Source organism: Muscardinus avellanarius (genome assembly GCF_963383645.1).
Source record: "Muscardinus avellanarius genome assembly, chromosome: 1".
Classification (NCBI taxonomy): Eukaryota; Metazoa; Chordata; class Mammalia; order Rodentia; family Gliridae; genus Muscardinus; species Muscardinus avellanarius.
In genome coordinates, this window is record NC_137786.1 from 181,813,845 (window position 1) to 181,841,826 (window position 27,982).

The 27,982-nt window shown below is 51.1% G+C and overlaps 1 protein-coding gene across 2 annotated transcripts; it reads right to left on the reverse strand.

Annotated features, from left to right (window-relative positions):
• Window positions 1–151: 151 nt before the first annotated feature.
• On the reverse strand, window positions 152–27,659 carry APBB1 (amyloid beta precursor protein binding family B member 1; the record flags this gene model as incomplete). Of its 2 annotated transcripts, XM_080718142.1 has the most annotated exons (14): window positions 152–319; window positions 400–576; window positions 728–843; window positions 8,802–8,885; window positions 9,149–9,233; window positions 9,381–9,495; window positions 9,866–9,993; window positions 10,366–10,515; window positions 10,905–10,968; window positions 11,079–11,164; window positions 11,249–11,305; window positions 11,400–11,575; window positions 19,078–19,809; window positions 27,524–27,659. In XM_080718142.1, 13 exons carry the CDS (start codon window positions 19,793–19,795, stop codon window positions 152–154), a joined length of 2,124 nt encoding a protein of 707 aa, XP_080574268.1. The 2 variants fall into 2 exon arrangements, with proteins under 2 accessions (XP_080574268.1, XP_080574269.1); XM_080718143.1 differs by lacking the exons at window positions 19,078–19,809; window positions 27,524–27,659 and adding an exon at window positions 12,448–12,508.
• Window positions 27,660–27,982: the final 323 nt, after the last annotated feature.

Here is a 27,982-nt window from a genome sequence, read left to right on the forward strand (position 1 = left end):
CCAGCCCCTAGGCAGGGAACCCCAGCTACTGAAGAGGGGCAGAGTTGGGGGGCCTGAGGCCTAGGAATAGCATCCAGGGCCCCTTCCTGCCCCACACACTTGAGTTCCCTGGGGCCCAATACAAGCAAGTAGAGGGAAGAAGGGGGCTTCTTCATGGGGTCTGGGCCCCCAGACGTTTGGGTTTGAGGGAGCCCCACAGCGACTGAACACCCCTGCGGACAGTCCACCCCACACGCCTGGCCACGGACTCTGCAGGGGGCGCTGGGAGGCAGGAGGTGGAGGTCTGGGAGCGGGCATCCAGACACTTCTGGTAGCGGAGCTGTAGAGAGGCAGATGGTGAAGTCACTCCAGCCTGCCCCTCGGGGGATGGCGCTACCACCCACTGCCCAGCCTGCTTACCATGCACGCAGCCTGCACGGCCTCTGAGAGGCTGGCAGCGTTGGGTTCGCACCAGAACATGTGGCAGCAGAAGGAGGCTGGGCCGGCAGCCATGATGAATGCAAAAGTGTGGACGTCCCTGCCCACGGCCAGGAAGGAGAGGAAGCGCACCCGGCACTCCCCGAGCACTGCCTCTGTCTGCAGGGAAGGAGCCTTCCAGTCAAAAAGAACCAGTCTCCAGCCCGCTGTGTTCCATGGAGACATCCACTCGACTGGCAGCTCTTCCCCTCCCTGCTAGGTTCCCCTCCCACTGCAAGGCACAACCAGGCCTTCCAACCCAGCTTTTTACCTGCTGGTGCAAGATGGTGAGAGTAGCAGGGGCCACACTCACGTGACTCGGGGTCCACTGCTCACGGCTGCTGGAAGACAGGACCGATTCCAGGGCCCCATTAATCACGTCCACCCCTAGAAGACATGGACAAAAACGTGGCAGCCCTGAGGGCAGGGTGAGCTCTACCCCAGAGCACCCAGCTCTGCCCAGTCAAGCTCGGGGCTCTTGCTCCATCCCCACTTCGCTAGCTTATGGTCCTGTGGGCAGTGCTAGTCAGGAACCCCTTCCTTGGCACTAACTCCTATCTCATGATAATATTCTCCTGGTTCTTTCTTTCCTTTTTTTTTTTTTTTTTTTTTTTTCCAGTACTGGGAATGAAACTCAGGGGCATTCTACCTCCGAGCTATATCCCCCCAGCTCTATTTTTTATTCTTTATTTTGAAACAGGGTCTCAATGAGTTGCAAAGGGCCTCAGTAAGTAGCTGAGGCTGGCTGCAAACCTGGATCCTTCTGTCTCAGCCTCCCAACTACTGGGATTACAGGCATGCGCCACCAGGCCCAGCTTCCTGGTTTCTTCTATCTTGAATCCTAGTCTTGGTTTTCCTCACTGCCTCTGTCTGTACCTCCAGACTCAACTGATTTGCCCCCAAGTGTTCTGCCCTCCCCATTCCTCGCTCTCTCTGCACTCATCCATGTCCAGACACTGAACCGCTTCATGCCACCACAATGACTCCCACATCGCCCAGGCCAGTCCTCCCCAGACCCAGGCTTTGAGAGTGGTTACTCAGTGTCACATTGTGCTAAGTCATCACAGTGGATCTTCTCATTTATACCAACACAATACTCTCACAACATTTTATTACCATTTTAAAGATAAAAAAAATGATGCTTATAGAGTCCAGGTAATAGATATGCCTCAAGTTACATAGAGGAATAAGTACCTGCCTTTCCCCTACCTCTTTACTATGTTCTTAGTTTTCAGAATGAGAAGGTCTTTCAAAATCTTAGTTCCACTCAAAAAATCCCTCTCTCTCCATTCCTCCCTCCCTCCCTTTCTCTTTCTTGTTGTACTGTGGACTGAGCTCAGGGTTATTCCTCCTCTGAGCTATGCTTCCAGCCCCATTTTATTTTTTATTTTGAAACTAGGTCTAAGTTACCACATGCTGGCCTCAAAACTGTCTCAGTCTCCCAAATCCTGATATTATAGGCATGTGGCAACACACTTGGCTACTAAAATTTTCCATGAGGTGCTCAATGGCCAAAAGTCAAGGAGCCTTGACTTTTAAATAAATCATCTTTCCCTTAAAACACACGGTCTCCTCCACTTCAAACCACTTTTAAACACTTCTGCTCATGCATCCTTGCTTTTGCTAAAACACAGCAGAGCGCCAACCCAGAAGCACACATCTGGGTAGAGGTATGTGCTCCAGTCCCCACCACTATACTCATGAGCTGGCAGTGTGGTTTACGTGTCCATCATCATCATCATCATCATAATCTTGTACTGGGGATTGAACTCAAGGGTGCTTTCTCTGAGCCACACCCCCAACATTATTTTTTTTAATTTTGAAACAGGTGTCACTAAATTGCTGATGCTGGCCTCAAATCTGTCATCCTCCTGTTTCAACTTCTCAAGTTCTGGGATTACAGGCATGCGCTGCTGCACCTGGCATTTCTACTGTGTGTTTTATACAGTATCAGCACAAAAGGTACATGCCTCTTGCCTACGGCAGACCTAGGGTCCTTTGGGTGCCTCTGGGATCCCACGAGGAGACCATGTGGCCGCTTTGTGGACGGAGGACAAAGCATAAGACAAAGGTCTTCCTTGAAAGTCCACCCCCCATCATGTTGGCCTTGCTCATCTTACCTCAGGCTGGATCAAGGCCAAACTCCTCTCCTAAGCAGGCAAGTCTTCCAAAAACTGGCCTCATCTGAGCTGTCAAGCCTCATGATTTTACTGCCCCTTGAGCTTCAAATGATTTATGTAGTATTTATTAACATCTAATCTTGGCAAATGGCTTACAAGGCAGATGGGGAATACAGAGCAAGAGGAGGATGCCCTCAGGGGACACAGACTGTGATTGAGGAAGCAGCCTCTGTCTGGAGAGCCTTCTGCCTGGCTGACTGAGGACACCAGTTCTTATGCTCAGGTCCTGGCTGGGAAGCCTTTTCCAGGGCAGGGAGAAGACAAATCTGTAACAACTCTTACCATAATTATCTTATAACTTCTAGAAACCCTTTTTCCACATCAAACTGATCATCTCTCCTTTTTTTTTTTTAAAGTGTGTGTGTGTGCGCTCACGTGTGTGTGCATATGCACGTGTATTACTAAGGGTGGACTCCAAGGCCTAGCACATGCTAGGGTAGTATTCTACCACTGAACTATTTTATTTTGAGACAGGGTCTTGTTAAGTTGCCCGGGCTGGCGTCTAATTTGTGATTCTGCCTCAATCCTCTGAGTTGCTGGGATTACAGATGTACACTACCATGCCAGTCTTGGACTGTAGCAATCTTGAGAACAGAGACAATGTTTAATTCATTTCTACCTGGGCATGGTGGTGCACACTTGTAATCCCATTATTTGGGAGGCTTAGACAGGAGGATCACAGATTCATAGCCAGCTATTTAGTGAGGCCCTCTGCAACTCAGTGAGACCCTGTTTCAAAATAAATAATATAAAATAGGGCTGGAGGTTTAGCTTGGAGGTAGAATGCCCCTGGGTTCAATCTCCAATATTGCAAAATAATAATAATTATAATTCATCTCTGTGTCTCCAGTCCTGACACAGACACAGGGCTTATCTGTGGAAGGAGTTCCAAATGCATGAATAAGTCACCCTCAAGGCAGCATGGTCAAATGCACAGAACTGGTAAAGCCAAGTAGCACAAGAGTAGATGGGAGGGTGACAACACGGGGAAGGGTGGACAGGCAGGTTGTACCGCAAGGGAGCCTCAAAAAACACTTCTAGGCCAGGGCAATGGGAAAACTTCCAAGCTCAAAGAGGTGGAAGAGACATCCAAGTCAAACTGCTGAATATGCAGATAACTGAGAGGGCTGGGCATGGTGGACCACGCCTGAGAGCTCAAGGACTTGGGGCTGAGGCAGGAGGGCAAGTTCGAGGCCAGCCTGGGCAACTTAGTGAGAACCTGTCTGAAAATAAAAAAATAAAAAATAACAAGGGCTGGGGCTATTGAGCCCCTGGACTCAATCCTCAGAACTAAAAATAAATAAATAAAAATTGAAAATTAAAGAAAGCAATTAAACAATGTGGTCTGGAAAAATGCTGTCAGATCTGGTAAGGACTCAGACTGAAACCTACACCCTGCTCACCAGCCTCACACTCCTGACCTCCTTATCCCACTGACCTTTTGTTTTTTATTCCTATCAGTTGCTGCCTTCTAACATATTATATAATTTACTTGTTTTATTGTCTATCTTTCCTTGCAAGAATGTAAGCTGCTTAAAGGCAGGGATCTTTGTCAATTTTGTTCATTAATGTATGCCCAGACCCAGAATAGTGCCTGGTACAAATCAGGTAATCATTAATCACTTTCTCAATGAAAGAAGAATGTAAGGAGACAAATGAATGAATATTTCAGCTTCAACAGAGGACACTGTTAAAAAGGGAGGGTATAAGCCAGGTGTGATTGTGCACACTTGATTTCCCAATACTTGGGAGCCTGAGACAGGAGGATCCAGATTCAGGTTAGTGGCCAGCCTCAGCTACTTAGTGAGGCCCTTTGTAACTTAGACCTGTTTCAAAATAAAGAATAAAAAAATGGGGCTGGGGGTGTAGCTCTAAAGTAAAATGCCCCTGGGTTCCATCCCCATGACCACCAAAAAAAAAAAAAAAAAGGCTATAAAGGGAGTGTTAAGCTGGGTGTGGTAGTGTACACTAGCAATCCAAGTACTTGCAGTACTTGGGAGGCTGAGACAGGAGGATTATAGATTTACAGCCAGGCTTAGATACTTAGTGAGGCCCTCTGCAACTCAGTGAGACCCTGTTTCAAAAGAAAGAATAAAAATAGAGCTGGGGCCGGGCGTGGTGGCGCACGCTTGTAATCCCCATGCTTGGGAGGCTGAGACAGGAGGGTTGCACAGGTTCGAAGCCAGCCTCAGCTACTTAGTGAGGCTCTCAGCAACTTAGTGAGATCCTGTTTCCAAATAAAATATAAAAAAGGTCTGGGAGTATAGCCCGGAGGTAGAAGGCCTCTGAGTTCCACCCCCAGTACCACCAAAAAAAAAAAAAAATAGAGCTGGGGGTGTAGCTCAGAGGTCGAATGCCCCTAGGTTCAATCCCCAGTATGGCAAACAAACAAACAAACACATAAATAAATAAATAAATAAATAAATAAATAAATAAATAAATAAATAAAGTATTAAGCCAGGCATAGTGACACACATCTGTAATTCCAGCACTTAGGAGGCTGAGACAGGAAGATCACAGGTTCAAAGCCAGCCTCAGCAACTTAGTGAGGCCGTCAATAACTTAGGCCATCAGCAACTTAGTAAGACCCTATTTCCAAATAATAAAATAAAAAGGACTAGAGATGTAGCTAAAAGGCAGAATGCCCCTGGGTTCAATCTCCAGAACAATATAAACAAAAATAAATAAGTAAGTAAGGGAGTACTGACAACGCAGGAAGTGAGCTTAGAAACCACGGATCCCAAACACCTTGGCCTAGCCAGAGCAGACCCACCCAGCTGAAAGAGGCAGCTGAGCGTTGCAGGGTTGGTCTAGTATTTCAGGGCCTGTGTAAAGGGGCAGATGGAAAACAGCAAACACAGGAGTGGGGCTATTCACTGGCAGAGCCAGGGAGGGCTTTGAAGCGGGGGTGAGAAGGAGGAGAGAGCTAAAGCACAGCCAGAGGGGTTGCAGAGCCACTTTCTGCTCCTGGGCGTGCTATTCCCACCTCTGGCTCCAAGCCTTGGGTAATGGATCCAACTGGAATGCCTTTCTGCAAACCCAAGCCTTCCTTCGAAACCCTAATACCCACCTTTTCAAAGAAGGGTTACCTCTTCTTTTGTTGCTGTGTTTTGGGTATACTGAGGACTCAACCCAGAGGCATTCTACCTCCAAGGTACACTCCCCGCCTGATTTTATATCTTATTGAGAAACAGGGTCTCACTAGGTTACTGAGAGCTTCGCCTAATTGTAGAGGCTGGCTTTGAACCTGCAATCCTCTTGTCTCAGCTTCCCACTGTACTGGGATTACAAGCGTGCGCCACCACGCCTCGCTAGGGTTTCCTCTTTGAATGCACAACACAGTTTGGAGGTAAGAGCAGAGAACAGATGCAAAGGTCTGAGTCCTAGGGTTACCATTTCTGCCTTTGTGATCTGAGTCAAGCCTCATTCACTCACTCCTTCACCTCCTTATTAATTCACCAAATGTGTGTTGAGTTCTTCCCCATGCCACTGCCTGACACCTGGAACTCCCTGAAGCAGCCTCTTTCCTTCCTTCCTCCCGCCTCCCCTTGCTCTCGCTATCCTGGGAAGTGCCATCCTCCCACCTATCCATTAAAGGTTGGAGTGCAGCAAGGCTAGGCCTTCTCAGTTCACTGTGTCCCCTTTCTGGGGTCAATCAGCACCACCCTCATGACTGCCTGACGACCTGTACAACCCAGTGATGCCCACAGCTCTAACTCCTGCCCGGACCTTTAACCTCAGCTCCAGGCCTGAGAATCTGGCTGCCAACTTGCATTTGCTGCTCAGTTTCCCCAAAGGCACCTCAAACTCAGCAAGTCTAAAGCTGAACTCACGATCTCCACCCCCCAAACTGGCCTCTCCAGCATCTTTAGGGAATGGCACTGCTATCCAGTTAGATTCAAAGCCAGGGATCCAGGAGTCATCCTGAATGCTTCTGTCACCAAGGCCTGTTGATTTTAATTGTCTAAGCAGCTCTTGAAACCATATACTTAGCTGGGCATATTGGTGCATGCTTGTAATCCCAGTACTTGGGAGGCTGAGACAGGAGGATCCCAGGTTTGTGGCCAGCCCCAGCTACTTAGTGAAGCTCTCCACAACTTAGTGAGACCTTGTTTCAAAATTAAAAAGAATGAAAAAATAGGGGTAGGGGTGTAAACTTAGAGGTAGAATGCCCCTGGGTTTAATCCCCAGTACTACAAAAAATAAAATAAAATAAAATAAAATAAAAATAAAAATAAAAAAGAAAGAAACCACACACTCCTCTTCAACTCCAAGGTTGTGCGAGATACTCCAGTTACTAAGACTTCTGCAGGATCCTCCTAACGGAGCTCCCTGTACCTCTCTCCACCTGCTCAGCACTCTGGACCTTCCCTCACAGTATTATTCTTCCTGGAATGATCTTTCCTATCTCACCCACCTCCACCCCACTTTACTACATTAGATTCTATCGTGTGTGTGTGTGCGTGTGCGTGTGCGTGTGCGTGCGTGTGTGTGTGTGTGTGTGTGTTTCTGGGGATCGAACCCAGGGGCATTCTACTTCCAAGCTAGCTACACTTCCAGCTTTTTAACTTTTTGTTTGAAACAGGGTCTTGCTAGGTTGCTGAAAGTCTCCCTAAGTTGCTGAGGTTAGTCTCGAACCTGTGATCCTCCCACCTCAGCCTCCCAAATACTGAGATTACAAATGTGCGCCATGTGCCAAGTTTATTATATTCTTTATTTCGGTTCAAATGTTGCTTTCACAGGGGAGTCTTTTCTGATCCCTCAAGATAGATGAAGATCCCAAGTTCCTCTGTAACATTTTGCTGCTTTCTTTCTATGAATGACTCAATTTGTCATTACATATTCCTTTGTGTGATTTTTTTTTTTTTCTGGTACTGGGGATGGAACTCAGCATTCTACCTCCAAGCTACACCTCCAGCCCTATTTTTTTATTAATTTATTATTTTTTATTAATTTATTAATTTTTTGCAGTAGTGGGCATGGAACCAAGGGGCATTCTACCTTCAAGCTACTTTTTATTCTTTATTTTGAAACAGGGTCTGATTGGGTTGCAAAGGGACTCACTAAGTAGGAGCTGAGGTAGTAGCTGAGGCTGTCCTCGGACCGCCATCCTCCTGTCTCAGCCTCCCAAATGCTGGAATTACAAGCATGAGCTACCATGCCCGGCTTAGTCTTTATTTTGAAACAGGGTCTTACTGAGTTTCAAAGGGCCTCACTAAGGAGCTGAGGCTGCCCTCAAACCACAATCCTCCTGTCTCAGTCCCCTAAATGCCGGGATTGCAAGCACACACCACTACCACACGACTGTGTGATTATTTAATTCCTAAATTATTTTGTGTGTGTGGTACTGGGGGTGGAACCCAGGGGCTTTCTACCTCCAGGCTATACTCCCGTGCCTATTTTATATTATATTTGGAAACAGGGTCTCACTAAGTTGCTGAGAGCCTCACTAAGTAGCTGAGGCTGCCTTTGAACCTGTGCAATCCTCCTGTCTCAGCCTCCCAAGTGCTGGGATGCGCCATCACGCCCAGCTTAATTCCTGGTTTTTCTAAGGTAGCCTGCAAATTCCATGCGAGCAGGACTACAGCCATTGTTCTCCCTGTACTTAATACAGGGCCTGGCCCATTGAAGGCTTCAAAAAGAATTTAAGTGGAAGAACAAATAAATTGTAGGTATTATGAAAACAGTCTCTATCTTCAGCTCCTTACCTATAAACAGATATTATCATAACCCCAGCCCCATAGGACTTCAAGAATTGAATGACATAGTCTCAGGAAGCACTTTACAACAATGAAGCCTGTGCCAACGAAGCTCACTGCTCCCCTCTCTGGATGCTCACGGCCCACAGTTGGTGCTGTAATCCTGAGCCCACACCCAGGCTGCTGCCTGTATTTCCAGTCATTGACCCCTGCCTCCCAAGCCCACCAAAGCTTTTCCATGGGGTGCGGCAGCAGGATCTCCCTCCACACCTGGCTCAGCCCAGATACATGCAGGTGCACACTGAAGACCTGCCGACTGCGGCTGTGGGCAGGACACGAGGGTGGGATGCGTTTTAAAGAGCAGGAGACACGGAGCATGAGGAAGGTCCCGTACAACAATCACGAGAAGGCAGGGGGTGAGGGCTGAGGATTGAGGTGGTGGTTCCTGGGTGACGGGGCAACATACCAACAGGTTTAGCAACAGGCACGTTCCCCAGGTAATACACTTGGAACTTCTGTACCAATTCATTCTTAGGTGCTGGGAATTCCACTGCAGGAAGAAGAGGAGGATCACATGTGATGGCAGAGCCTACTTATCCCTTGTCTCCCATACCAGGGCATAAGCTGGATGTTCGCTAGCCACATTAACAAGCCTCCCTTTAACTGACGTCCCTCTACTTATGTGATCCAAGGTCTCCAGACTCCATCGGCTCATTTTTCTCTCATGTCTGTTCAAGAGCTCCGGTCTCTTCTTTGGTTGCCCCACCTCTGCCCACAAAGCAGAGCTGGGCCTGGAGGAGTGGGGACACTAACCTTGGAAAGGGACATCCACAAGCTTAGAGTGGTCCAGGGAGAGTCCGTTTACTAGGCAGCGAGCATTGCGCCGTTCGGCCATGATCTGAGGAAGGAAGGAAGGAATGGAGGGGACAGCGAGGGGGTGTCTGTTAGCGCCTCATGGCCTTGGGGCCCCGTGCCCCCTCAGGGACTCCACCCGCACCCTTCAAGAGCAAAGGTGGCAGCTAGTCCAGGAAGTGGGGGGCCGTGCCTTAGAGCAGATCTCATGCAGGCTGGTGGCGATGTTCTTGGCAGGTGCCTCACAGCGGAACACGTGGCACTTGAGCATCTGGGTCAGCTTATCGCGAGCTACGTAGGCAAAGTCCCTGTTGGGGGAGGGGACTCAGTGTCTCCTGGAGCCATGGAGTGCCGAGCTTGCCCGCATCCCACAGCTCCTCCAGGATTTCTGCCCTCAGAAGGTGTCCTGTAGGTCCTGCCTTCTGGAGGGGGGAGACACAGGCAAGCATGCGGAGGAAACAGTGGAGCATAGCGGGCGGGAAGGGGCAGGAGAACAGAGGAGCAGTGGGCACTTCTAGGAGTCTGGTCCAGGTGCGGGAGGGGGCGTGGTCAAGGAAGACAGGCATAGTACCTCTCTCTGGGTCCGGCAGCACAAGAGAGGCAAAGAAGAGAGTTAGGGGGCGGGGACACTGACTGCTGCATGAGCCCCCACCTGAGAGTCCTGAGCCCTGCTCCCACCTTCCACTGTCCCGCCCGACGCCCCACACACGGATGCTGACGATGGGCTGGGTGTGCAGCAGCGCCTGGCTCTGAGGTTCCACCAGCTTTAGCGTCTCATCCTCCAGCTGCAGCAGCAAATCCTTTCCCTGCAGACCCAGAAATGAGGCACTCAGTGGTGCCCCAGCTGGGGAGGTGGCTGATCTCTGCCACATCCAGCTGAGGGGACCCTAGTCACAGCTGTGGGGTGGGGGTGGGTGCTTGCTTCAGTGTCAGGCCACCCCCCTGCTTCTCGCTCTACTAGAGGTCACAAGTCCTCTCTCCCATAACTCCATCATTCCCTTCACTGTCAGGCAGCCATCCCCCATGGTCCCAGCCTCAGGTCTCATCCATCCCATAGGGCTGCCACTTGGGTAGGCTAAGCCTCCTCCCCTAGCCCTCTCTTGGATAAGTCAGACCTCCCATCTTTCACAATTCCGCACACTCCCACAGCACCAGCAATGCCTGGGTCAGGCCCTCACCTCCCCCCAGCCCCCAGACATGGGGTCGTGCAGATTATTTTTGTGATAGGAGAGCTGACGGATGCAATTGTTGACGGCCACGCTGCTGCGTCCCGGGGCCAGCTCCTCCTCCGTCATCTCCACCCAGCCGAGGGAGCGCACGGCGAAACACTGCCAGACATAAGGGAGGGGCGTGGGGCAGAGGGTCTGAGCTGAAACCGGAGGTGCCTTGGGCACAGGACACAGAGGAGTTACTGACGTACAACATGGTAGGTTGTACCTACCATGTTCTGAACTAAGACTGAGAGCTCCCCAGACAGGATACAGCCGGGGAGATCTCAGAGGAGACCCCTGCTGGTACAAAGAAGCATCTAAGCCAAGCCTGGCAGGGACCCTGAGCAGGCCACCTGGCTGGCTGAATTAAATCAGAAGAGCCTCCAGCTCAGACACAGGACCTGGGGGCTTCACTAAGACCAGAGACACCCCCAGAGCATAGCATGAGGGCTTGTCCTATGCACAGGGGTCGCAGGCTGCACAGTGGGGGCTGGTCTTGGACAAACCTTGATCCCTGGGCTGGCATTCCGTGGAGTCAGCTTCTCCTCCTCTTGGGGCAATGGCTCTGGGCTGGAGGCAGATGGTAACATTTGACACTGTGCCCCCATATATGGAGCTGTCCCAAGGCCCAAAATAGGTAGATCCATCCCACTGCTAGCCCACTGCATCCGGTGGCTCACCTGAGGCTCTGAGCTGGGAAGGGCAATGGCCCCTCCTCGGGGTCCTTCACTCCCAGTTCCATCGGGGCCTCCTCACTGGGTTCATCCTTAGAAAAGGGTTTGGGGAATCAGGACCAAAATTATGCACCTTACCCAGCTATCCCCATGGTGAGGCAGGTCCCCTCACCCACCTTCCAAAACTCTCCATCCTCAAAGCCTTCTCCGTGGGCAAAACCTGTCCAGGTGAGCTGGGAAGAGGGTTGGGAAAGTGAGTGTGCTTCACCCCCCCCACCACACATCCCCTCCACCCTGGCCAAGAAAGGCCAAGCCAGTGAGCCTCACCTGGGACTCTTCTTGGGGGCTGCTTCCCTGTGAGGGAGAGACCTGGCCAGGGGGCTCCCACTGGGTGGTCCCTGTTGGGATGTGCCAGTAGTAGGTCCCTGAGGTGTCCTGGACCCTCATCCATCCAGCCGGCAGGTCGGAATCCGTCTCGAAGGCGTTGGGGTTCCAGAAGGAATCTGCCAGGTGGGGTGCTTGGTGAGGGTCAACCCATCCCACAAGCAGACATCAAACCCCCATGCCCAATCCCCTCCAAGCCTCCCTGGTTCAGAAGCAGTCAGAAGGACTGGAGCGCAGCATGGTCCCTGCTTCCTTTGAGAGCCTACAGTCTGGAGTCACCTCGTGGGGGGCCGTGGGGGGCCACCGACAAGGAACAAGGCTCAGGTCTCCTCCTGCGCCCTGCTGCTGCCTAACGTGGCCACATGGAGGGGAGGAGGAGAGCAAAGAGAAAAGATGGACAGGAGCGCTAGAGGCTGGGTGACCCTGGTTAACCTCCTCTCCTACATCATACACATCCATGGCTCAGGGGACAAAAAGGTACACACACTTGCCAGCTCCTGCACATATACATGTGTGTGCAGACACACAATATATACAAGCCTGACCACATACCTGTGCAACACACAGAAAATGCCAGCACGGACAGCGAGTATCATATACAGGTGCACACGCATGTCTAGGGGCAAACACACCAACTCCAGCCATACACTTGTGTAGAGGTGTGTACAAATATCCCATCCCTTGCCACATAAGTATGCCAATAGCACACCACCACCGCCTCCAACACGTGTGTGGGTACCACACACAGGGAAAGACACACACTCAGACACACAACATAGGTTAGGTCCTGCCACGTCTGCACAGACCCAGCCACATATAGATGCAGGCAAACATGGCATGCACATACACACACCACACGCCTGTGACAGCCAGCCCTGCCTCACCAGCAGACCTACACCACTCCATCCCTGGCACCAGCTCCCGGGCCTTCCACCTCGGCTGTCTGTGCCAGCCCCGTCCCCATCGTGCCCAGCCCCATGCTGCCCCTCACCTGGGCTGCTGTCCTGCAGGATAATGGCCAGGAAGAAGTCCTGGGAGAACATGGCGCTCATTCCCAGCCCCTCCGGCTCCACCCTCCCTCCTCACAGCCCCTCCAGCCCTGCCAGCTGGGCTCACAGCCTGGTGCTGGGCTGCAGAGAAAAGCTCATCCCACCTCTTTCTCACCAGGGCAGAGCGTCTGCCAGGCAAGATCCGCCCCCGCCTGGAGCTCTCTAGGGAGGGGCCAAGACCACCACACCAGGGAACCTCTTTGGGGTGGGGACAGGAAGAGGAAGGGGGACTCATGAGACCCCAGCCCTTCCAGCTCACACCTCTTCTTCCTTACCCTGGCTACCCTTCCCCAGTCCTGAATCTCCATCCCACCCTCCAGCAGTCACCTCAATGCCACAGTCAAACCCAGTCTTAGGAACACCAGGAGGCTCAGCCTCCAGGGAATACCCCAGCCACCTAGGGCCCTGCAGAGCCAGTAGCTCTCAGCATAAATAGGGTGTGGCTTCAAGGTCCTCGGGGATCCTGCTGCTGCCTACAACCTGTCCCACAGTTTGAACCCAAGGGTGGTCCTTGAGGGCCCAGGCCCTAGCTGGAGGCAGGGCTTGGGGCTTCCCAGCACCACCCCCCTCACCTGCCAGGGCCCAGCTAGGCTGCTGCGTCTCCTCGGCAACCGCAGCACCAGGACCGGCTGGGAGCGCCCAGACTGCTGACGTGCTTCCCGTTACCAAGGAAACGAGGAATCCTGACTGGTCCAAGAGGCAGCGCTGAGGGACAGGCAGTCTCAAGACCCAGGATGCTGGGCAACCAGTCGCCGCGGGGCTGGGGGTGGGCGTGGTCACAGCAAGGTGTCTGCACACCTGAGGTGAGTTATTCTGGCAAGGTGCCTCCCCATCCTCAGCTTGCAAATGAGGTGAGCTCACGCAGGAGGAGGGGCTCTCCTTGTCCATTCACCTTCTAGGCAGTGATCACTGCCTCTCCAGCTCCCGCTTCCCCAAGTCAGGCCCTGACACTCAGCTGAGCTGCAGCGGATGCCTGCTCTTCCCCAGAGACCCTCCACGTTGCCCTCAGGGCTCTTTTGCTACAACCTTCCAGGAACACCAGCGCCCAGGGCTCCGCCCCCCACAGCCACAGCCTGCTTCAGGAGGGTCAGTCAGACACTTCTGGAATCTGGGGGCCAGTTCACTATCTCCCGAGTCACACACACCAATCCATCTGCCATCCTGTCAGCCCAGGCCCTCCTGCTTCAAAGAGCTTCATCCTTCCGATCTGTCCTGGAGGGGCAGCTTCTCCCCGCTTGACCATCTGGGAGGCCCTTCTGGAACCTGGCGCATCTCCCTCCAAGCCCAGCCCACTTGGGCCGTTGCTTCTACACGCACGTTTATTCCAGAATGTACGCTTTCCTGCATCAGTGCGTGCAGGCACTCGTGCATGAATCCAAACGTTCATGTATCATTCCTTCCTTTATTTCTTCATTCATTCATCCACAGACGCCTTAGCAGCTAAGCCAGGTGCACTCATTTGCTCAAATATCAGTGATTCATTTAAAGCACTCCCCTTCTCTCCATCACGTATCGCTCCCACTGTCCAGACTATTACTCGGGTTCTTTCACCCAGGGGGTCATTGCAACAGCCTCATAACTGGTCTCCATCTTCCTCTCTAGTCTCCACAATCTGGCTGCACTACAGCCTGAATGATTCTTATGAAACATTAACTAATCAAGCGAATCTCCAGCTTAATATTCCTAATTGTTTTCTTATTGCCCTCAGGATAAAATCCAAATTCAAATTCATTCACAGGTTTTATGCACTGTATGAGACCCTGTCTGCTTCTGGGCCCTATCTCTGGCCCCCAGCCCTTATCTCTGTTTGGGAGGAGTCCCTTATCTTCTTCCAAGCTCAGCCTCTTGCCTCTCCCTCTTCACCTAGCTGGCATCTCCTCCTCCTGCAGACATACGTGTAGAGGTCACTTCTCAAAACCGGTCCAGTCCCCTCTCCCCCATCACACACACAGGCAGGTGAGGGATTACTCCTACACTGCCTCCCGCCCCAGCTCACCAAGCTGATTATAACTGTCTACTCCTACCTCCCCAATAGACTGTGAGCGCTAAGACGGTAAGAATATCTTTCCCCTGTAGTATCCATACCTAGCATGTAGGACAAGGTCTCCACAAGTACAGACCCAAAACAGGTAGTGAAGTTCTCTGATTCATCATTCACTCATTTAACTCAGGCAGGCATTTAGGCTTTCAATCAACAACCCTGTGGAGACCCTGGGACGGGAAGGAAAAAATAATATGTGCTCAGTCCCGGCCCCATTCCTGCAGGAACTCAACCCTCTGTGGCTCCCATGGCCACAGCATCATAGTCACAAGAGAGTAAACAGTGACTCAGCCCCTTGCCAGGACTGGCTCCACACCTCTACCCTCATTACTAAGTCTACGCCATGCATGCTCCAAAGATTCCTGGACACCGGCTGTGCCAGCACACCCCTCCCAGTTAATTTCCACCCTTCCACTCCCAGAGGTTCAGAGAGTGGCCTCCAGTGACCACTCCAGGAGCCGCTAAGCAGCCAGGCCTCCCGGTGGCCAGTGACTCGCGCCCCTAGGGTCGCTGCTAGCCACCTGCAACCTGCAGACTGATGCAAGCCTCAGGTAGGTTTTACATGGCCTGCGCAGTGCCTTTGAAAAAACAGAATTAATTACTAACATTCAGAAAGTGGGGTATCTTACATCGCTATCTAACTTTCAGTTTCCCTTGAACTGGCTCCACTGAGACTACATTTTCCCCAACCCTAAAAATAACCAGCTGCAGTGAAGTAGAGGCTGTTCCTTTAAAGGGGTGGAGGCACTGTCACGGTGCTACGTGCTTGTAATCACAACTACTCGGGAGGCTGAGGCAAGAGGGTCACACATTCAAGGCCAGTGTGGACAACTTTGTGAGATCCTGTCTCAAAACTAATAAGAGAGGCTAGCTGTAGATGTATCTCAGTGGGGCAGCACCCCTGGGTTTAATCCCCAGTGTGTGTGTTTTGCTGGGTATTGAACCCAGGGGTATTCTACATCTGAGATACACCCCTAGCACTATTTATTATTCTTTTATTTTGAAACAGGGTCTCACTAAGTTGTGGAAAGCCTAAGTAGCTGAGACTGGCTGTGAACCTGTGATCCTCCTATCTCAGCCTCCCAAGTACTGGAATTCCAGGTATGCACTACCATGCCCCGCTACATAGCCCAAACTTTTAAAAAGTCAGGGACATTTATCAGATACCTCGAAAATATAAATATTGATTGGATATTTGATACTAAGGAACTCTCCACTGGTCCTGGTGGTGCATACCTGGAATCCTACTACTTGGGAGGTTGAGACAGGAGGATGGCAGGTTCAAGACCGGTCTTAGCAATTTAACACGACCCTCAGCAACTTAATGAAATCCTGTTCCAAAATTTAAAATTTAGCTGGGCATGGTGGGGCACACTTGTAGTCCCCGCGCTTGGGAGGCGGAGACAGGAGGATCGTGTAGGTTCGAAGCCAGCCTCGCTGGCTTAAGAGACCCTGTTTCCAAATTTAAAAAATGTAAAAATAGGTCTGGGAGTGTAGCCCGGAGGTAGAAGGGTTCCATCCCCAGTACCACCAAAATAAATAAATAAATAAATAAATTAATTAATTAATTAATTAATTAAATTTATTATTTTTTAGAGTCAGGCATGGTGGCGCACGCTTGTAATCCCAGTACTTGGGAGGCTGAGACAGGAGGTTCCGGGTTCGTGGCCAGTCTCAGATACTTAGTGAGGTCCTCCACAACTTAGTGAGACCCTGTTTCAAAGTAAAGAATAAAAATTCAGTTTGGGGGTGTAGCTCAGAGGTAGAATGCCCCTAGGTTCAAACCCCAACACCACAAAAAACGATTATTTTTTAAAAATAAAAAGGGCCGTAGCCGGGCGTGGTGGCGCACGCTTGTAATCCCAGCATTTGGGAGGCTGAGACCGGATGATCGTGGTTTGCGGACAGCCTCAGCTACTTAGTGAGGCTCTTTGCAACTCAGTGAGACCCGGTTTCAAAATAAAGAATAAAAAATAGGGCAGGAGATGTAGCTCGGAGGTTGAATGCCCCTGGGTTCCATCCCCAGACCTGGAAAAAAAAAAAAAAAAAAAAGGGCCGATGGTGTAACTTGGAGATGGAATATCCCTGGGTTCAATTCCCAGTAACAAAAAGAAAAAAAAAAAAAAAAAAAAAAGAGGAATTATTCAATTTTTGTTTGTATGCTGTGGGTTTTTTTGTTTTGTTTTGTTTTTTGAGTTTTTTTTTCTTGTAGAAATGCATGCATAAATGCCTGCAGATGAAAGTATTTGCTTCAAAATAATGTAGATTGGGTTTAGAAGTAGGTGAGAATGCCGGGCATGGTGGCGCACGCTTGTAATCCCCGCGCTTGGGAGGCAGAGACAGGAGGATCGCGCAGGTTCGAAGCCAGCCGCGCTGGCGTAAGAGACCCTGTTTCAAAAAATATAAAATAGGTCTGGGAGTGTAGCCCGGAGGTAGAAGGGCTTCCAGGAACCCCAGTACCACCAAAAAAAAAAAAAAAAAAGAAGTAGGTGAGAATATAGATGTAGCAGGATTCACTGTGTATTATTAATTATTGGAAGTGGGTTATGGGTAAATCAGGTTCACTATTCTATTATCTCTGCTTTTGTATATGTTTCAAAATATTCATAATAAATTTTTCAAAAAGGGAAGGTACAAAGCCAGGCATGGTGGCCACGCTTGTAATCATAGCATTTGGGAGGCTGAGACAGGAAGATTGCTGCAGGTTTGAGGACAGCCTCAGCTACTTAGTGAGGCCCTCAGAAATTCAATGAGACTCTGTTTCAAAATAAATAATAAGAAATAGGGCTGGGGATGTAGCTCAGAGGTAGAATGCCCCTGGATTCCATCCCCAGTAGTGTCAAAAATAAAAAATAAAAAAGGAAAGATGGGCAGCTCTAGGCTTATCTGAACCACATGCTCCCTGCCAAGAACCTGCAGTTGGAGTCCAGGTATGAAGTCCACTGCTAGTGAGGAGGAGAAGCTTTCCTATTTTTATTGTTATTATTTGTAGCACTAGGGATGGAACCCAGGACCTTGCTTGCACATGTTAGATAAGCTCTCTACCTTTGAGCTACACCCCCAGCCCACTTTAATTCTTTTTTTTGAAACAGAGTCTTGCTAAGTGCTGAGATTGGTCTCAAACCTGTGATCCTTCTGTCCCAAGTTTGGAAAGTGCAGGCATATGCCACCACACCTGGCTTAAAAATTGGGGGATCTTACTAAGTTGCCCAGGTTGGCCTCAAACTTGTGAACCTCCTGCCTTAGCTTCTCAAGTAGCTGGATTACAAGGCACATATCATATCACCATGCCTGGTCCCCTAATCTTTTTTTTTTTTTTTTGCATTACTAGAGATTAAGCCAGCAGAGCTCTACCCCCCAGCCCTATTTTGTTGTTGTTGTTGTTTCTTTCTTTCACTGCTTTTTATTTATTTATTTTTCTTTTTTCTTTCTTTTTTTTGGCAGGGGGAAGGAGGTACTGGGCATTGAAACCAGAGATGCTTGTCACTGAGCTACGGCCTTTTTCACTCTTTATCTTGAGAAAGGGACTTGCACAGCTGCCCAGGCTTGCCTCAAACGTGTGACCCTCTTGCTATAGCCTATCATCTCTGCTCTTTGCACCTCAGCTGTCTGTGTCTCTGTGAAACAGTAGGAAATGTGGAGACTCAACTTATTTACAGGGGACACATTTAATTATCAGTCCTTATAGTGCTAATATCAATCCCCTCTTCCCACAAAGAGGCACATATTTATTCTTCCTTTGTTCCCTCACTTTTAGTCAATTTCCTATTCCTGACAAAACTGTGTATCCTTGCACTGGTCCTATGGTATTCTACCCGAGGAATGTGAATCATAGGCAGAAAACATCCTCAGTTTTTCTAAACAGACCTCTGTGGAGAGGTGCTCATTGCTCCCTCCAGGCCTGGCCTGTTAAAACAGGGCCGACTGTCCCAAGAGCACCCCAGTGCCTCATGCTCTGAGCAGTGGTGGCAGCGTAACTTAGAGCTCAGGCCTGGACTCAGACTGGGTATAGATCTCAGTGCTGTTGTGATTCCAGACTGTTTGGGACCTTCAGAAAGCTGCTAAACTAGCCGGGCAAGGTAGGGCACGCTTGTAATCACAGTACTTGGGAGGCTGAGACAGGAGGATCACAGGTTTGTAGATGTAAGATGGTATCATAATAGCATCATCATTTTCATCATTTGTAAGATGGTATCATAATAGCATCTACTTCCAGCATCATTGTGAGTATAAAGTGCAATAATGCTGAGCAAAGGGCCGGTTATCTAGTAAGTGCCCAATGAACTGGCCAGTTCAGGTATCAACGCTGGCAGCAAGCATAACCAATACGGCCATCCCTCATGTCACGCCTGATGGACAGATCTACCAAATGTCACCGCGCTCTCTGGATGAGAGTTTGCTCATGGCCTGCTGTGGACTGAGGACACAGACTCTGCAACTCACGTCCAGGCTGGGCCTGGCCACTGCATGGAGAAGCCTGACTTCTGATCCCCAGCCCTCCCACACTCTCACGCCACGCTCGGCAAGGTACCTGTGTCCTCCGGGGAGCCATAGGAGGGGCTGCCCTGGGATAAGGTGGCCCAGCTAGAGTCCTCGTCACTGGCTGCACTGTTCCGCATGCCAAACAGGAGGCTGGCACTCTTGCTGTGTTCCCGGGGGCCGTCTGTAAGGGCCTGGGGCCCTGCAGGGACCTCCACACTCTCCGGAGGCTCAGGCAGCCCTGGGGGAGAAGACAAGTCCTCCTCTTCCTCCTCATCCTCATCTTCATCATCCTCCTCGGCCTCCCCTGCTGCCTTCTCCTCTCCCTCGTCTGGCCCCTGCTCTTGGGTGCTGATGATGAGGCCGGGTCCTCGGAGCCCTCGGTTGGCCGCGTTGTGGGCCGAGAGCTCCAGCTCTGAGTATAGATGCATCAGGCCTTTGGGGCCCAAGGGTGCCATTTCGGGCTCTTGGTTGGCCTCCTCCGCCAGGGTCAAGGTCACGTTGCGGTTCTGGTCACGGTGGGCTGTGGCAGCGCGCCGGAGCTGGTTCTGGCCCTCCTTTAGCCACTTGGCATTGGCAGGGCCTGGCTCAGGCCCGCCGCCCTCCCCCATGGCACTGCGCAGGTCCTTGGGTCCCACAGCTGTGGCTTGCAGCTTGGCGTTGAGCAGCTGGTTGTGGGCAGCGTGCAGGGGCAGGGGCAGGCTCAGGGCCGGGCCTCCGTGGCTGTTGGCATTAATGGCCGACTGACTCAGTGACGATGGGACAGACATGGCCTTGGAAGGTCCTGTGGGGTGGGGAGGGAAGACCATGCTGAGCCTCTGATCAGGACAGTAGATCCCTGCTTCCGCCCCAGGCCTGTGCCCTGTCTCTCATCTCTCCACACTCAGTAGACCAGCATCACTGCTCCATGTCCAGTGAGCTATTTTCCCATCAGAATGGCCGAGCCCAGCTTCTGTCCCACACCATCACCCCATCACAGGCCAGGCCCATGTCTGCAGCCCACCCTGTCCCCACATTCCCCAGCCCAGAGCATTCTGGGAGAGCATAGCCAGCGCCTGCCCTGCCCTCACCGCCGCCAGCAGAGCCTCAGTACAAGGGCGCTCTGTGCATCCCCAGCATCCCTGCCCCGGCACATCCAACTGGGGCTTACAGTGCCAGGACCACAGCTGGCATGGGACTGGCCGCTGTGCTTTGGACACTGGGCACTGATGACCCTCCCCTCCTACTGCTGTAGTGCACCCTTCACTGTGAGCTCCCCAGGCTGTGTCTGTAACATGATAAATCACTGAGCTCAACCAGCCCAAGTCCTCATTATACTACAGACTGTGCAAACAGAAGCAAGTTGGTGCAGAGCTCACCCTCCAGGGCCCACAGAGGAAGGGCCTTCAGCTCTAATTCATATCCCCTGTGACCAGTTGAAGCTACATTTTGGTGACTGTTTCTATGAAGTCTCTTACCTTAAGAACCAGTCCCCCTGCCAGCCATTATAATGCCCCATGCCTGGGGCATTATATAGGAGCCTTTATGTGGACCCTCGAGCCTTCAGATCTTTACCTATATGTCACCTCCTCAGTGAAGCCTTCCCTGAGCACCCACTTTAAAGTTGCAGGCTTTCTCTCTCCTCCCCAGCAACCCCACATTCTTCCCAGGCTAATTTAGTGTTTATTATTATTATTATTATTATTATTATTATTATTATTATTTTAATCTTTTTTTGGGGGGGTGGTACCGGGGTTCCTGGAAACCCTTCTACCTCCGGGCTACACTCCCAGACCTATTTTTATACTTTTTTATTGGAAACAGGGTCTCTTAAGCCAGCGCGGCTGGCTTCAAACCTGCGTGATCCTCCTGTTTCCACCTCCCAAGCACGGGGATTACAAGCATGTGCCACCACGCCCGGCTAGTGTTTATTTTGTGTAATGATTATCTCCTCACGACTCTTGATTTAAGTTACCTAATACAATAAGCCTAGTACCTAGCACAGTCCCAGCACAGAGCAGGAACTCAGTGAATGTTTGCTGAAGGAACGCATAAGCCTGCCCTCCCATCTCCTCCAGGCCCCACTACAGCATCTCCTCTGCCAGTGTCAGAGAACACTTGAGCTCTGCAACTGTGTCTCGGCAGTGGCTCATGGTGCCCCAAACAACCTCCACCTGCCCTTCAGGTGAGAGGAGCTGCTGTTCCAGAATGGCAGCCTGCCCCCTCAGATGCCCTCCTCCTAAGCCCTTCACTGTTCACCTCATTACCCTGGTCCAAGTCCCTCCACCCCCAGGGGCTACCTTCAGGACCCGTCCCATCCTCCTCACTCTCCCTGACCTTCCACTGTGCTGCTTCTCCTTCTCTGATTGCTGCTCTAAAGCATGCCCTGCCGGGATCCCCACCAGCCCCCATCTTCCAGTTCTTTCTCCCTGACCAACCACTGCCCAGCTCTCCCTCATCCTGAGCCCTCACTGCAGCCTCCTTGGCTCGCCCCTACCTAGTACCCTCCTTCCTGACTGCCTCACTCCCGTCCTGCTTGACTCTTAACTCAGTTTCCTCTCGCTGACCACCTAGCACACACTACAGTGCTTTCTTTCCGCCTCCCACTCTACAGCGCTTTTTGTCCCATTTCTTATCTGAGGTCCCCGACTCCCTGTTTCTCCTTGAAAGAGCTTTTTCCTGACTCCCCACTGCCCTGGTTCTGCCTCCTGCGCTGAGCACAGGCGTAAAGGCAGCCTGAGGAAGGCTCCCCCATCTCTGCAGGTATGGCGCACAGTCCCGAGGCAGGAGCCATGGCTCGCCTTTCTACTATTTCCAGCTCCTCAGATCCTGGCACAATGCTAGGCAGGCATCATGAAGTAAATGGGAAAGGTTTCTGTCAATGTGCCTGCCTCACGTGTAGCTGTTAGTCTGCTCGGTGGGGTCCAACTGGCCAAGAAAAAACTCATGGTCACTGGAATAATTAAAAAAGAAAGAAAGAAAGAAAGAAAGAATCCAGCTCTGCCTTCACCCAAGAACCAGAGTAATCTTCCAAAAATGGAAACCAGATTGTGTCACTCCCTGGTTTTAAAAATTAAAGGGAGCCGGGCATGGTGGTGCACACTTGTAATCCCAGCATTCGGGAGGCTGAGACGGGAGGATCGCGGTTCGTGGACAGCCTCAGCTACTTAGTGAGGCCCTCTGCAACTCAGTGAAACACGGTTTCAAAATAAAGAATAAAAAACGAGGTGGCGGGGTGTAGCTGGGAGGTCGAATATCCATGGGTTCCATCCCCAGACCCGCAAAAAAAAAAAAAAAAAAAAAAATTAAAGGGTTCACCACTGCCTTTAGGATAGGATCTGAGCTCAATAGCGGGACCCCAAGAGTCCCCTTGAGCCCACCCCTATGACCTTTTAGGTGCCCCCCTTCCTGCCTCCTTCATACCTTAGACTCCAGCCACATAAACCATGGCAAGTTCTGGAACATGTCACAAATGTCAAACAAAGCCCCGCGTCTTTGTTTACATTGCTCCCTCAGACTAAAATCCTGTCTCTCCTTGTATTTCAATACTTGGCTTAGCAGTCACAGCTTTGAACCATTTTTTCCTGTTCTCAGTCCACCTTCAAGCAATGATTCCCTCCTTTGTGTTCCACAGCACCCAGTACTGCATGATATCAGAATACCTAAGACCATGGCTTATTCAACTTTGTGTTTCCACGACCAAGGCAAGTGTGTTGCATCCATCTGCCAGAATGAGCCATCATCATAGGGAAGGGCAGGAAGGATGGAGGGGCAGACACCGAGGCTGGAGGAGCTAGGAAGCGCAGAACCAGCTGGAAACAGATACCCAGAAAGCGTGTGTGGCCCCATGGGCTGGGCATAGATAAAGGCAGCCTTTGGGAGGGTCCTGGGGGATGACAGAGGGGCCCTGAGAGGGAATTAAGATGGAACAGGGGTCCTGGGCAAGTGAGGCTGAGATCCAGGAAAAAAGGGTGGAGGAAATTCATGTAAACCAGCAGCCTGGCTCAAAGACTGTTCAACAGTAGCATCTCCATGACTTTCAGGAGGTGGGAGACCCCAGGACTGCCGAGCTCAGAGGACCGCAGGGATGACTAACCCTTCCCTGGAGGAGTGGTGTGTGGAGCTGGGTTCCTCAGAGGTCAGGTGAGACCAACCTCCTCCACACTGGGAAGCGTGCTCTGAAAAGGGCGCATACCCAGAGACTGGGACAGCGGAAAGCCAGAGGGGCTTCAGGGCAGCTCTGCCAATCTGGTCACCAGGGCAGAAAGTACTAGAGATGGAACGGGGAAGGCCTGCTGTAAATGCTGGAGCCTGGGTATCCAGCCCAAGGCAGCATGGTCACTACCACCTCACTCTTATTTATTTATCTATTTGTTTATTTAGTGGCACTGGGGATTGAACTCAAGGTGTACTTCCACTGAGCTACACCCCAATTCCTTTTTTATTTTGAAACAGGGTCTTGCTAAGTTATTGTGTGCTAGTCTCAAATCTGCAATTCTCCTGTCTCAGCCTCCCAAGTACTGGGATTATAAATGCGTGCCACCGAGCCCAGTATCATCCCACTTTTTGAGGTCAAAAAGATAACCAGCTGCCCAATTTCTTCAAAAAGGAGCACAACCCAACCCCTCTTGTCTTGCTTTCAGGCCTGGAGCATCTCCATGGATGGAAAGAGCCAAATGGATTCTGATTCAAGGCAAGAAGCTGGGCAGGAACTCAAAGGTGTGGCTACCAAGCCTATATAATGAGTATCAGACCACAGTGGTAGGAGCTGCACCTTGCTCAAAGGCAGGGCTCTTCTAACCTGACAGCTTACTAGATTCCCAGCACTTTGGAAAGCATGGGAGAGAATTATGAAGAATAAAGAGATAGTACAGAGCTCACAGTCTGGGAGGAAAGTCAAGGAACAAATCCTTACAATGCAGTGCAATACCAATATCTAGAACAGCTCCTCGCACCAATATGCATTCCCTATTTGCTGAACAAATGATTGGGCCTTGTAATGGGGGAAGAACAAAATACCACCCAAGCCTGAAGCTTATCCAGACTTACATCAGTGAAGCCTGTCTGAGCCCAGAACATAACTCTTCTTGGACCAACTCTTCAACTCCCCCCAAAATGATCTTCTCTCCCAGTTAACAGAGGAGTGGGAAGCCCTTAGTTGAGGAACACCTCCAAACACACAAGCTTACCAACTTCCACCCCAATCCTTGCCTTTCTTCCCTCCTAAAACTGCTTCAACTCTAAATTGAATTCTTCCTGGTACATCTTTCTAGGAATTTTATATCATCATTTATTCATTTTCTCTATATCATCAACCTCTCCTTCTCAATGGGATCCGTGACCTGCCAACTTAAAAACAAAATCACTCTTGACCTGACCCTCCTCCAGGACCACCACTCACTGATCTACCTCTTTTCTCCCACACACAGGCAAACTTCTTCAGAGTTCTCCAGTCAAGCTCACCACCTTCCTCGACCTTTGCTAATGCAGCCTCTGTTCCCAGCATGACTCAGTAACAACTCTTGCAAAGGTCAACATGTCCCTATGTTAGTATTCCAGTGGACGCCTGGTCAGTTTGGTTGGACTCTCAGCAGCATTTGACCCCTTCTAACTTTCATTAGAACTCCTCATCGAACCTGCATCCATGGCTTCCTCACTCTGCGTTTTCTTTCTATGCTTCTGGGTACTGTTGTTGGGGTCTTAGATTCCTCTGCTGGTTTATCTTCCGCTACCATCATGACAAGCTGAGTTTCTCACAGCTCCTTCTTATGCCCTTTTCTTTCTTTCATTTCCCCTTGGTACTGAGGAATGAACTCTGGGGCATTCTACCTTCGAACTAAACCCTTTTTTTTATTTTTTATTTTGAAACAAGATCTCACTAGGTTGCTGAGAGTCTCACTAAATTGCTCAGGCTGACTTTGAACCTGTGAGCCTCCCATCTCAGCCTCCCAAATAGTGGGATTACACCCATGCACCACCATGCTTGGCTCCTTTTCTCTTTCTTACCTTATATTCAATACAGGTATTCATTCATGCCCACAGTTTCGGTTACCACCTGTATACTGGCCGCTTCCAAATTTACATATCCATTTCAGATCCCTGGTGTGAACTTCACACACATACATGCAACTTTCTTTTTTTTTTTTTTTTTTTTTGGTGGTACTGGGGTTCCTGGAAGCCCTTCTGCCTCCGGGCTACACTCCCAGACCTATTTTTTTACATTTTCATTTTGGAAACAGGGTCTCTAAGCCAGCGCGATCCTCCTGTCTCTGCCTCCCAAGCGCGGGGATTACAAGCGTGCGCCACCACGCCCGGCCATACATGCAACTTTCTACTCAACAATTCTATTTAGATATCTCAAAGGCCTCTCAAACTAATACTTACTGGAATTTCTTCCTTACCTGGTCCTCTTTCAGGATCTGGGATCATGGAATGACATGACCATCTATACTGTTGTGCAGACTTGAAGTAAGGGTACCATCCTGGAGACACCCTTCTTCCTCACTCCCTGTACCCCACCTGTCCTCAGGTACTGATTCTTTAGTCTCTGAGGAGAACTTCTGAACTCACCTATTCTGTACCTCCACTACCATCAACAATCTAAACCAAGGTCAAAGACTTTAGGATCAAAATTCCCAGCATGGCCAAAATTGTCCTGTGAAGCGTGGTCCCCATCTTCCTCCCTCCTGCTCCCAGAATGGGTTACTCTTCCTTTCCAGCCTCAGTGGCTTCCTTTTGATTCCTCAAAAGTAGCATGCTCTCCTTCTACATGATTTCCCTCCTGGCTTCTTATCCTAATGAACCCGATTCCTCCTTTAGATCTTAGTTCAAACATCAAGTTCTCAGACAAGCCTTGCTTGACCCTACCTTCCTACCTTGTGTCCCTCAAAGCACCATACATCTTTGTGTGTGTGTGGTATTTATTACATTTACAATGTTACTCTTATTTTACTTTCCTCCTGGAGTATCAGCCACAAAGAGACAAAAACAGTCTATCTTTCTCATAATTATATCTTCAGTACATAGAATGTCTAGGATATACATGATATATATTAAGTGCTCAAATCCTATTTGCTGAGTGAATAAATATCAGATGCATTTTTTTCCCCAAGGATCACTTTGAGTCCTGTGCTGAGAATGGCTAAGGGAAGGTGGGCAAGAGGGCATGCTATTGATAAGACAAGGGAAAAGGGTGGTGGTCTAGGGTGAGTTTGAGAGCAGTGAGGATGGAGTAGAATTAATGGATTTAAGAAATATTTATGTAGGTGTGACAGAACCTTGGTGAAATTAGATGTACAGGGATAAGGGAGAGAGGTTAATATAGAATGTTGCCCAGAATTCCAACCAGGGTAAATGATTAGAAAGTAGCTACTTCTGAGAGTTGGAAGAAGAGTAGACAGGAACCAGGGAAGGTAAAACAGCTTGGGATCTGCAGATTTGGAATTCCTGTTGGACTTCCCAAGAGATGTCAAGAGGAGCGCTGGATATGTGAGAATGGATTTCAGGAAAGAGGTCTGGACCAGATAGATAAATTGGGACATCATCAACATATATATGAAATTTGAAGACTTGGGAGTGAATAAAATACCCAGGGAGAGGTGGCAGAATGGGAAGACAGCCCAGGACAGAACCAAGAGCTTCGTCAGTTTATAAAGGAAGGAGGGCAGAGCAAATGAGACTGGGGAGCAGAAGACAATGACCAGGAGGGACACCGAGAAGCTGCTTCAAGGAGAGTGAACTGACCCATACCAACCGAGTACTTGTAAAAGGTTAAGTCTCTACTGGAGTTTGCTACATGGAGGTCTCAGGTGACCTTGGCGTGGACAGTTTCCGTGGGGTGTCAGGGACCGCAAAGAGTGGTCCGTTGAGAATGAATGGGAAGTTAGAAAGTATATACAAGGTTTTGGCTTTGACGGGTGGAGAGAGCTGGGACTGCAGCTGGAGGGGCTCAGAATGCAAGAGGCACACAGTAGATTGAGAATCTGTTCAGAATAACCTCGGGACTGGAGGTGGGAAACTGCAAGAGTGCTCCTGCCGAGGCTAGGCCTCCCGGCAGAGCAGGGACACAGCGAGGCCCCAGGGCACACCCCTCGGTCGCCGCGGGCACAGAATGCGGCTTGACAGATCCCTGGCCTGAGACTCCTGCGGTAATCCACTCGGCCAGCCTCCCGCCCCACCCCAGCCCAGCCCACCCCACGTCCCCTTCCCAGCCCTGGACCTCCCCTCCCCCACCCGCCCTCCACCGCCCCTCGCTCCGCATCCCGGATCCTTGCCCCCTAGTCATCCCGGAGGAGCGGGAGGTCAAAATCAGGGGAGGGTGCAGTGTGGGGACCAGAGTGGGCTCTCCAAGGGGGCAGGAGGGTGATCTGAAGGCGCGCCGTGGGAGGGCGGCCCGGGGAAGGGGAGCTGGGGCCTGGCCGGGGAGCTGGGTCGCCACGGGGAAGGGGCTTGCAGGGCCCTTGGACGGCAGGGGTCGGGATCCGCCTGCCAGGCTGGCCCCCGGCCGGGGCAGCTCCTACCTGCGCGGCGAGGCCCTAGGCCCAGGTGGCGGAGGTGGCTCAGGCTGCAGGGCTCGGGCTCCGCCGCGGCTTCTCCATCACAACATCCCCCGCCCAGGAGCGCGCAGGCCGCGGGGCCGCGCCCCGAGCGGCGGAGGCGCGCGCGGGGAGGGGTGGGGGAGGGGTGGAGTGGGGTGGGGGGGAGGGGCGCCATCTTGAGCCCAGGCGGGCGCGAGCCCCTCGGGCCGCACTTGCAGCAGCTTCTCGCGGGCCCCACCCTGCAGGACGCCGGGCTCCGGGCACCCACCGCCCCGGCCCCCGGCCAGCCGGCCCCGTCGCCCCAGCCCCCCGGGCCCCCTGGAGGGCGGCCCTGCCATCCCCTACGAGGCCACACACTCACCCTGGCCCGCACCCCGCGAGGCGGCGCACCCCGAGGTTGCAGCCCGAGCGGCGGCGGCGGCCGGGAGGGGCTCGCGGGGG